We start from the raw sequence: 11,964 nt of genomic DNA on the forward strand, positions 1-11,964 counted from the left end.
CTTCTTCTTATTATTATTATTATTATTATTATTATTATTATTATTATTATTATTATTATTATTATTGTGGCGGTGGTGTTTAAATTAGGCCCGCCCCACGCGTCCTGTTTCTCCCGGAAACGGAAGTCGTCTCTCGGGCAGAGACAGCAGCCTCGGCTCGGTCGGTGACAGCAGCAACCGTTACCGCTGATAGCTAACGTTAGCTCGGGTCTGGCCGCTGCGGGTTGGCTCGCTTCGTTTCTTTCTTCGTTTGGAAAATAAACACTATGGCGGCCGCGGATCACCGGTTCTCGAGTGACGGCGGGCCGGCCAGCAGAGGAGGGTTCCCGGCCGGGGAGAGCAGCAACGACCGCGACGGTTCGGGTGGCGGCAGCGGGGAGAGCGAACGGGAGCGGGATCGAGCCACCTTCGAGTGCAACATTTGCTTGGACACTGCCAGGGACGCCGTCATCAGTCTGTGCGGACACCTGTTCTGGTACGTGCTGGTTTCATTTGTTTCGCAAACACGGACTTAGTGTGGTTTGTTTAGCCGCCTGTTAGGCCTTCTTTTGGGTTGTTTCTAACGGCGGAATCACGCCCCTCGACGCTCCGGTAATCAGTCGGTTGTGAACGGGATAAGAGACTATTAGATAACTCTGTGAAGGGTGTTTGTCTTCAGTATGTAGCTGAACTTTATTTAACCCGTGAACTAAGCCGCCTTTTTAATGCCTTAAAGAGTGATCTCATGTCTTTTAAGGGAATAAAGTTTGTGGAATCAGCAGATGTACACCACCACAGTGGATTTCAAATTAATCAGTCTGGGATTGAAGCGCAGACTCTCAGCTGATGAGCAGTTTCATAGCTGGATTATTATCAGTTCTCAGTGTTTCATGTCTGATTTAACAGACCAAGATAAGTGCGTACTGTGAAACCACACGAGTCGTTAAAAAGTCTGTGATGCAAGTTTTTGGTCAGACCACCCAGCCCTAGTCAGAGGTCACAGCTGCAGTTGGCGCCTGGTTTGATCGGTGACACATCAACTTCTGTGTTCCACCTCCCTGCTGATCATGGGCAGCTTTCAGATCAGGTTCACAATATGCTGAATGCACATAATGGGCAGTGAAAACGCCTTGTAGCTATGGCCTCGCTGAGCCAGAATCCTGAGATTAGAAAACAACATAGCTGACAAGTTTTATCAAAGACTGAAAGTAGGTGTTGGGTAACAGCTGTAATTCTAGTTTGTTCCATCACTGTTGGCTCTGGCTTTGCACAAGGCTCAACCTTCAGTCCACTCTGTGTTGAATATTTACACACGCTCAGTGATGTGGTGGCTTCATTCATGAGTTGTGACTCTTGGCTGAGGTTAATGTGGGATTAGGGCCAATCCGAAGGTCATCCTAATCGTTTCCAGCAGAACTGTAGCTGATGTCAAAGCGTAGAGGGCACCTGTTTGTAGTTTTAAGTCACAAAGGCTGGATGAGTGTGTTTTGGCAACAGAGACCTGTGTGGGCTTACACAGTGACATGTTTGTGATGTTTGTTTTCTCGGTTTCACAGGTGAGGCGTTTGCTGGGTGGAGAAAAGCTCAGCAGCAAACATGAAAATAAAAACAGACGTGTTTTAACTGTCCAAGATCCATCATATCATCTCATCCGCAGGATGGGAGCAACCTGTAATTTAACTTTTTATTTTGTCTTTTATTTGAAATGAAAATTCTGATAGGGTTGCAAAATCTAAGCAGGCAAGAACTAGAGCAGACCAGCTACCACTGGCTTCTCCAGTCTGCAGGTGACTGAACCAGAAACCCTGATAAACCTAAAGGCATAGAATGAAACATTGCATGTGTGGGGAGGAGGGTAAATGTGGCTTGTAGTTTTAAAAAGGCCTTTAAGAGCTCATTTAGACTACAAACCCCAGCTAAGCGTACATACTTGCATACATACATATTGTATAGACTTCAAGCACTTTATCTACGACTCCTCCATGGCCACATGCATGTTTTTTGGACTGTAGGAGGAAGCCGAACCTACCCAAACACAGGAAGAACGTGCAGATTCAACACAGGAAGGCTCCGGCTGCCAGTGGATTCAAACCTAGAACCTTCTTGCTGTGAGGCGACAGTGTTTCGCACAAATTGCATGATGTGAAATACAAGAACCTTACTAATCATTACACAATTCTGGTGCGGGTTTGTCTATTTTGGTCCTTCCAAAAGGACCAAACTCACTCTTCGCCCGGCTTTGTCAGGCTTAATTTAGTTTGGTTGAACTTTTTTTTGTTTATCAGTAACCTTTTCTGTTAATCAGTAGAAACAACCCTACAGTTAGGGGCACAGTGGCCTTACAGCGTTGTGTTTAGGCTCCCTCGTTACGTGCTGATGTAATTTAGTTGCCGTGTTACTCGTGTCTCCCTCTGCTCTCTGAAGTCCTGATGAAACTGCGATGATGAAACCGTCAGCAAGGATAGAAGAACACCTTTAGATTTAAGTTGCATCAGCGCTGCAAGCCTACATCTAATCTTTTTTAACCACACGAAACTCCCAGCCTTTCACCTGATCAGCCGAGCATTCATTCTGACTGTGTGTGGCCGATTCTCCATCGGTAGACTCCTGCTAGTTTATACATTGTGCAGCTTCCAGATTTATGTGTGAGAGATGTTAATTTCCTTTTAACACTTCAAGGTTAATGAGCGTGTGACATCTTTACAGTCCCAGAGTGAGCGCACACTCGAGCATACTTGTCGTCCACACAGGCTGCAGAGCAAATGAATTTGCTCCTCCAGGATGAGAGCTCATCAAGTTAGAATTAGAAATGTATCAAAAAAATAAATATGCTCATTAATATTATCCAGTAAGCCTCTGAAAAGAATCCCGCGTTTCAGTTGAGATATTTAAAACCTTAAAGAGTTTGACATAAAGGTATGATTATAAAATAGTTACATTTAGGTTTTCCTTAATCTGACTGGAGACATCCCAAACCCTCTTTTGGGAACCACCAACTTTTAATCACTACATAAATCTACACTCATTGGTTACTTTTAGGAGTTGGACCCCTTTTTGCCTTCAGATCTGTCTTAATTCTTCGTGGCATATATCGAACAATGTGCTGCTCCATATTGATATGATAGCATCACACAGTTCCTGCTCATATTATGATGAGAGTCTCCTGTTCCATCACATCTCAAAGGTGCTCTGAGATCTGATGACTGTGGAGTCCATTTGAGTGCAGTGAGCTAATTGTTATGTTCAAGAAATCAGTTTAAGATGATCTGAGGTTTGTGACATGGTGTGTTAAACTGCTGGAAGCAGCCATCAGAAAATGGTGCACTGTAGTCATAAATGGTTGGACATGGTCAGTAACTATACTCAGGTAGACAGGGGTGTTTAAATGATGCTCAGTTGATACCAAGCGTACCAATAAAATATCCTCCACTCCATCAAACCACCAGGAGCTTAAACTGTTGATGCAAAGCAAGATGGATCCTTGCTTTCATGCTACACCTAACTCTGACTATCATCCAAATACTGAAATGAACACTCGTTAGACTAAAGGTTTGACCTGCGTGTATTCAGAGATTCTCTTCTGCATCAGGTATTATTTTCACTTCCTCGATCATGTCATGCAACAAGTGGTTCTTAGGATTTTTTTTGGTCGCCTGTATCTTGAGATGTTTGTGGACAGTCTTATTCTTTGCGATGAAAACCAGTGCATCATCCATCTCTGGGGGCTGAAATGAGGCTGTTTTTAAATCGGTGTGTTTGTGGTTTGTTGCACACTCCCAGCAGTAAACGTGACTTTGAAATGTTTTCCGGGAATAGGCTAATGTGCTGTAAAGCAGTGCTGGATCTTTTGAAAATAGTTATATATTGTAGATATTGATATTTTACAGTTACTGCTTAGAAAGTGATTGATGATCTTTTATCAACAGCAGTGCAATTATTGATTCTGCTTATAGGTCACATTGTTCAGTGTAAACAGTGTAGAAATGAAGCATAAAAACAAAAGCTTGCATGCAAATCAGGTGTGCAGTATAATATGGCAGGATTGATAAAAGATGTTGGTTAGGTTGGAGCCTGACAGATATGGAAGCAGTTCTCTTATTTGATGTTTCTGCTGTGTTTGATTATTCAGGCTCACTAATGTGATGTGACTCATGTGGATAACATAACTGTCCTATGCTTTCTTTATTGACGCTTATGGTTAACTTAAAAGTGGTTAATGACAAGCATAGATCAGACTCGAACACGTTCTTAACAAGAGAGCAGAAATTTCTGGCTTTATCTGGTGAGGTGTGGACAAGGTTTCGCAAGAGTCTTTACAAAAACAACGCTACTATGAAAAATCAGAGCCTCAGGATTAGTTGGTTTACTTGCTGTTCAGCCTGACGCAGTTTTCTATTGAGATAAGATGGAAACGTCTTCCAAATTAAGTTAATTTTACATGGAATGAGCCGTACGGATTATTGGATTATTATTAATCTCTGGCTCTTTTCCACAGTGCGTTTTTTGTCCTGTCCCGCTCCCCTCAGCCCAGCCTGGTTCTGGTCAGCCTGGTTCTGACAGAGGTTTTTTCCTGTTGAAAGGTTTTTCCTTCCCGCTGTCACAAAGTAGGGTTTTTGTTTTGTTAATTGCTGCATTCTTGTTTTAATGTTATAAAATGACTCAAGTGACGTCACTTGAGTCTGTGGTACCGTAAGGAGGCATATAGTCTGCATTCTGGCTTCATTGCCACTTACTGGATATTAAGCAGCTAGTTTCAGGTTGTCTAAACGTGTGCCCACATGCTTAGTCAGAGCTGATAGGTTTGTTTTATTAACTTTGGCTTTGCACTTTGTTCAGCTGTTGGTATCCACGAGAAAGCCATTCTCAGCAGCAATCTGATAGCTGGTATTAAAGCAATGTACACACTGAGACGTGCTGTGAAAGTCTGAGCATGTGTGTAAAGATTTGCAGATTAACACAGGGTTTTGTGTTATGGATTGGCTCTGCTGGTTGTTAGTTTGTTCACATTAAGTTGTGGACTTGGGCTCACCTGATGCGGTGAATGTTACGTAATTGTTATGGTGTCAAAAACAAGCCCTGCCTGTTCCCCTGCATGACTGGGGTTAGAGTAGAAAATAATTATATAAGTACTACTGCACTAGTTACTTAACGTTATCAGTTTATCTGACAAAGAATCTCTGGCGTTTAGAAAGGATTTACAAACAGAAAACAGTTGAGGCACTTAGAGGAAACTTTAACCACAGAAATTTGTTTTCACCTTTCTAGCACACTTAAGGTACAGTTAAATCTGTTGATTGTGTTTTCTTTATAAATATTGCCAGTGGAAAAATGTTCTGCTCACTTCAAGGAGAAATTTTAAGTTTTATACTTTTTATTCTTGAAATCTTTAAACCAACTAATCTAAGTTTCTTCTGATTGGCTACCTCTGACAAACAGAAGGTTAAAACAGTAGATGAATGGGCTTAGAGGAATGCGAGTGCTGTTCCAGCAGGGCAAGCAAGGAAAGCACTGCTTGCACAGTGAAGTGAAACTGATCTCCCTCTTTTCATCTCAAACAGCATCTCTCATTGCTGTTTGCAACATCCTTTAAATCTGGCATCTTGTGGCCACAGTTTCCTGTTGTCTCTGGAAGCGGGTTTAACTTTGCTTCAAGTGGAATCTGAAGCACCTCTTCATTTCACAGGCTTGTCCATGTCATTGTAAAAATAGTTTAAGTTTGTCAAGCTGAGAGCCCAGCAGCTTTTCTTACGGTTTGCTTCTGTCCTTTGTGGATAAACCTGTGTGATCTGTAACAGTAATGGGAAACCATTACTGGACAATCTCCTGTTCATTTTCTCAGCTTGCGTTTCAGTAAAAGTCACAGCACAACACTGACCTCGTTATTTTAACCTTTGCCCATGTTTAATATGAACATCCACCACTGTGACAGTAAATAAGAAAATGAACAATAGGTTTAATATTTGTCTGCGGTGTGCTCACATGAATTAGGCCAGAAAGAAACCCAAAAAACACAGTTATGGGCTTTGTGTAGTTTTGATAACTGCAGTTTGGTGCATTGAAAGTTGAAAATCAGACTTTTAGTAATTTGTTTTTGTTTTTAAATCTTTAATGGTATAATATGTTGATCAGGTCACAAACAGCTGGTCAATATTTTAAACAACTTTTTTAATTTATCAGCTGAATAAGTTTCAAGTAAGAACTCACGCTATTAACTTAAATATATTGACTGTGATTTAATGTAAGTGCACCAGGACTCTTATCTTTGCTGAGGTCTGCTGTGGGTAGTTTGGTCTATTTATAGGGGGGGTTTTTTTGTTTTGTTTTTTTTGGTATCCAATGAGACAGAATGTCAGTGGTGCAGATCATATATAAAAGATGGATGCATAAGCCAAAAGTTACTGTATTTGCACATCCACCTCTGTCAGCAGCCACCAACTAGTTTTTTGTACCAGGCTGTAAATATGTTTTTTCTTATTCAAGGTTGGTCATTTTGTGTGGATGACACAAAGTGACAAAAACGGTTTCTGTTGTTTGCCTTGAAGTAGCTATAAGCTGTTAATATGAAGAAATATTCAGCACTTGAGAACTGTTTGTCTTGAAAATACCTCAGTGTTGGGGCATCTCCCCAAACCTGCATCCTGCCCTCCCACAATGCAGCAGCAGGTTGGCCTGGCCCGCAGTCTTGAAAACAGATGAAGCCAATTAATGCAAACAATAGGGAGCATTTTAATCAGCCACCTTTGAGGAGCAGGTTTGTCTGTTATTTTAACTGAAAGATGCTGTTGTGAGAATGTAAATTAATCTTTTCTTTTCTCGCTCTTTACAGCTGGCCCTGTCTTCATCAGGTGAGTGTTTCATACTTCCTGTAGTGTGTTTTTACAGGGTTTTTAGAGACTTGATTAAGCAGTTCAAGGTCATTTCATTTCAATATTGAAACTTGTGATATTTGTTTTTAAAGTGTACCTGACTCACAGCTCAAAATTATGATTATTTATATTATACTGGAACTTGACGAGGCTCCTCAGCTTTCTTAAATAAGCTGATTTCCATTTAAGTAAACTTCTTTTTGATTGGCTGCCCTCCACAAGGTTCAGACAGCAGGTGGGTGGGGCTTTTTGTGCTGAAGCAGTCTGTAAGGGCTCCTAGCATTTAGCTCAGGATTATTATTGGCTTCATTTTAAGGGGGTCAAACTAACAGCACAGCAAGGAAGACCTCAGTGAAGGTCCACAGTCCTGAGAGGAGGCCTGTAATCAGCACAATCAGTTCAGGGTGATGATGTAAGCTCAGTGTGGAAGCTGCACCTGTCGGTTGATTTAATGCAGCTTAAAGATGCTAATGTACTTAATGCCTCCTCTTACTGCCACTTCCTTCACCGCTCACCACTGTAAACATGTTGTGCTTCACATCTCTTGCTGTAAATAAAGTTTTAGAAAATGCAGTGGGTAGCGTCACTTAGGTTCCACTCTTGAATCGGCAAATAAAGATCGGTTTGTGTGACGTGTATTGCAATCATTTTGACATCCTTCTCCTTGCTCTGCTCCTCCTCATCAGTGGTTGGAGACGCGGCCAAGCCGACAGCAGTGTCCCGTGTGCAAGGCGGGCATCAGCAGAGAGAAGGTAATCCCGCTGTACGGCAGAGGGAGCTCCAGCCAGGAGGACCCCAGGTGAGCAGAGTCTTCGGTGTGTGTGTGTCTTTTTTGGTTGTTAGCTTCTGTCTGTTTGTGACTGTTTCTGCTGTTTCAGGTTGAAAACTCCACCCCGGCCTCAGGGGCAGAGAACAGAGCCTGAGAGCAGAGGCGGGGTGAGTTGGTTTATATTTTCACACTGGTTTTTAAATAAAAAGCTGAGTTTAGCTTATATTAAAGCTTCTTTGCCGGGTTTCTCTCTTCGCTCAGATGTTCCGCGGTTTCGGGGACACCGGCTTCCACATGTCTTTCGGCATCGGAGCGTTCCCCTTCGGCTTCTTCACGACAGTCTTCAACGCCAATGACCCCTTCCACAGAGCAGGTAAACAAAGGAAATAAAGTCTTCTGCTATTACAGCTGAACCCCAGAAAATATCAGCCTAGAGATATAAATAAAAATAATATAAAGTTTTGTCGTTAACAGATATTAATTATTGTGCTTTTGTATTCATTCAAACTGAGTGTATAACAAGGCTCTCTGTGTGCCTGTAGGAGCCTGTGTGTTTAGTAAAAGTCCAGCTCAAAAGAATTTTAGCAAATCCAAAAATGATGTTTGGATTTTCTTCCTTGGATTTACACATGAATGCGTATGATAGTTGTAGGACATGCAAACATTAGCAAATCCGTAGTCAGGCCTGAATAAATTGACTCATCAGTGTGAATAATTACAAGACTGCGAGTCTGAAGCCCTCAGGTTATCAGTGTGCTAAATGATTGGTTTTAAGCAGCATTAATCCCCTAAGCCACGATTAAAACCCTAAAAGTTTCTTCCTTGTTATTTCTCCACGTTTCACTGCTGGACCTGTTTAATTGGTCTTTAATTTTCCATCTTAGATTTAGTATAGTTTCATTTTAAAGCACGTGTTTTCTCCGTCACTCATCTCCAGATACTTGTAATAGATTCTATTTTAAATTTAAATTGACCAGCATTATAGTGAAAACTGTTTCCCATCAGTCTCTCTTTGCTGGGGGTCAGCACAGTCTCTCTTGTGCTGATGTATGGAAGGTCGTTTCTACCACAGGAGCAAAAAGAATACAAATGAACACTTTTTTTCTTTTTTCAGAAGTTGGAGTTAGAAAGCTATACATTTATTTATTTTTAGTGGCAAAATCTTCCACTAAGGAGTTTGTACCATGAATGTGAAATTTGCTGTGTGAGCATGCAGTAACACTGCCCTCTAGAGGTCAAAATGTTCCAGTGCACATCGCGTTTTATCAATGGGAAAACTGCATCAGTCTACTACCCCCCCCCCCCACCCCCCCCCACCCCCCAAAAAAAAAACAAAAAAACAAAAAACAAAACTAAAACTCAGATCAGGCCGTTAAAATAGATCTAGAACGGAGAAGAAAACGACTAAAGACATGTGGGCTCAGAGTCAGTTTGGCACAGGAAATGATCAGAGCAGGAGCAACCTGAAAATTGCTCCAGAACTGGATGCAATCCAGAGGTGCACAAGGAAAATTCCCCAAGGAACAAACTATGAACACTCACAGCTATACTAAACTTCACAATCCTTCTCCTCTTCCTGTAGATCAGTACGTCGGTGACCACCAGGGCAACGGCAACGGCAATGGCAACAACGGCAATAACAACTGGCAAGACTCTCTATTCCTGTTCGTCGCCATCTTCTTCTTCTTCTGGCTGCTAAGCGTGTGACGCAGACCTGGTGGCGGACACACAAGTGATTATTGATGTCTGAGAGGGAGGGGCGCATTAAACAAAAAAACAAAACGGCAAACACAACTCGCACACTTAACTCGAGCCACAGACACACACTCGCGTTCCATTTTCTAACCGGAGGGGGTAGAGGGAGGTTTGTGTTTGAGACCATGAATACAGAAGTTTGATTTTTCTCTTCCTCACTATATCAGATCACTTCAGGACCCCTCTCCTCCACCTGCTCTTTATTTATGCAAGAAGTTCACTGGAAAGTAGTGCAGCGCCTGTCCCCCAAGGCGAGTAAGCCCTCCCAGTGTGCACACAGCTGTAGATGGATGCACAGAGAGCATAAAGAGGCAGTATTACATGATCAGGGTGAGCTACGTCGCGAGATCTTATTCGTCTTTTGGTGTCCAGTGTTGCAGAAGAAGAAAGCTGGGTGGAGCAGTCTTTAGGAAAGTGGGTTTTCCTGAAGCACAGAGAGGAAGGGTGTGAGAGGGGTTAGAATACAGGGAGGAGACGTTGTCGTAGAATTGGCGACAGACAGAAGCGGCCCTGTGGGATGCTTTTGTGTTTTGTTGGGTTTTTTTTCTTCTTCTTCTAAACATTTGTCTTAACAAAAACTGCCTTCGCACTGTGAAGCTGTCTGTAGTCGGAGCTGCCCTACACCTCGGGGCGCGTGCCGTTGTCGGACCACTTGTTCCTTGTAGTTCCCTGTGTGTTTGGGGGAAAATGGACCGGTTAGGTTGTTTTTCATGCCCACATCAGCTACTTTAAAGAGTGTGAGGTGCACGGTTAACAAAAGGGGGCAGAATAAATCAATATGCAGGATTGAAAAGCAGCAGTTTGGTCTCCTCACACATGATTTAAAAAAAAAAAAAACAGATCTAAATTACGTCCTTTGATTTTTCCTGACTGTATGTGTCTGAGTGCGTGTGTATACATTCTGTATTTGTACATATGGATATTGTAAATGCTGTTTTTATGTATTTCTGACTGGAGGACCAGCCGTGGAGAGCAAAAGAGAACAAGATGTGGGTCTTGAGATGCTTCTTGCTTTTCGGAGCTCGTTTGATTTAAAAAGTTAATAATCCCCCTCCTGAGAAAGCAGAATTTTGTTGCCCCGCTAATGTGATGATTTGACAAGGCTTGTAGTTCTTTTGACTGTACAGCAGAGTAACTGACACAAATTCATTTTAATGTGTTTAAAAATGTGAAGTGCAAAGTGTTAAGTGACCCCTGAGTTTTTTTTTTTTTTGTTTTTTTTTTTTGTTTTGTTTTTTTTCTTCTTGAATATTCTAGTCAAACATGGGCCAAAATAAACGAATCGGAGTCATAGCGCTTTATGCTTCATGTTTTCCCACATCAGAATCTCCCCCAGTTATGCAGAAATCAACTGCACTCAAGTGTGAGTTACTAGGAGTCTGATGAGCACTTCTTCCTCTTATAATTTTTCCCCTCTTCAGACACACTTCACACTGAAAGGTGAGCTCTGCCTGGGAATCCAGAATGACTCAAGCAGAGCTCCGCTGATTTGCATCCAGGTCTTTAGCACTTCAACAATCATATCGGGGTCAGAGATGAATGCGGGTCCTCTATAGTTGCCCAGGGCTCATCCTCTCTCAATACTTGATGTTGTGAGGCTTATGTGACACTAAAACGAGTGATGGAAGTCTTTGGAGAAACATGGAGACGTAGTGCAAAACCAAAAATGAACTAAGATTAAAACATGGTCTCGTTCTGTGTTGTCTTTTTTTTTTTTTTTTTTTTTTTTTTTTTTTTTTTTTTTTTATTGAAGTGGGCAATTAAACAACTGAGTTAACTTACAGAAAAATGATCAAGTTATTTATTGAAAGCTTCTCAGATGTGATCATTTGCTACATTAAAAGCTGACCTGTTGTGATTTTTCATTATTTTTCTGTCATATATTTATGCAGTCAGAGGTAAAATGGGTGTTGTGCTAAAAACTGGGACTTTTCCTTTGTAACAGGAATGCTGTTTGTGGCTTAATATCATTCACAAGGGATTCATTTGACATGTTTCACATATTATAGGCCAGGGATCCCCAATCCCAGTCCACGAGGGCCAGTGTCCCTGCAGGTTTTAGATGTGTCCTTGATCCAACACAGCTGATTTAAATGGATAAATTATCTTCTCAACATGTCCTGAAGTTCTCCAGAGGCCTGGTAATGAACTAATCATGTGATTCAGGTGTGTTGACCCAAGGTGAGATCTAAAACCTGCAGGGACACCAGCCCTCGTGGACTGGGATTAAGGACCCCTGTTATAGGCCAACAAGTTATTTAAAGCAGTTTAAATACAGAAAATCACTTTTTCGCACAATACTGGCTCTATGTGGACTGATAGCTCTACAGCAACCCCAGCACCCTTCCCTGGTTGTATTAACCAGGGAATGGTGCTCTGTTTTATGGGGGCTCAGCTCCTAGTCATAATGTCATGCATGCCAGTGCCTTGTGATTAATATTAATAGAATACGATGTTTTCACATTTGCAAAGCTCAAAGCAAACTGGATAAACATTACAATGTTACATTCAAGAGCAGCTTAATTAATTGGATGAGCTATTGTAGTTTCTAAGAGTAATTTGAAGTAAATAGAGATTTCAATCTAATCCACACAT

At 41.7% G+C, this 11,964-nt stretch overlaps 1 protein-coding gene across 1 annotated transcript; it reads left to right on the forward strand.

Annotated features, from left to right (window-relative positions):
• The first annotated feature begins 87 nt into the window (after nt 1-87).
• Nucleotides 88-11,234, forward strand: rnf5 (ring finger protein 5). Its single transcript, XM_085446505.1, has 6 exons — nt 88-475; nt 6,806-6,824; nt 7,532-7,644; nt 7,724-7,781; nt 7,876-7,987; nt 9,197-11,234. The coding sequence occupies exons 1-6, from the start codon at nt 267-269 to the stop codon at nt 9,319-9,321; spliced, it is 636 nt and encodes a 211-aa protein (XP_085302631.1). The 5' UTR covers nt 88-266; the 3' UTR covers nt 9,322-11,234.
• The last annotated feature ends 730 nt before the right edge of the window (nt 11,235-11,964 follow it).

Source organism: Copadichromis virginalis, linkage group LG22 (assembly GCF_057382275.1).
Source record: "Copadichromis virginalis isolate Kocher_CV1m ecotype Utaka linkage group LG22, C_Virginalis_male_GT1.1, whole genome shotgun sequence".
NCBI lineage: Eukaryota > Metazoa > Chordata > Actinopteri > Cichliformes > Cichlidae > Copadichromis > Copadichromis virginalis.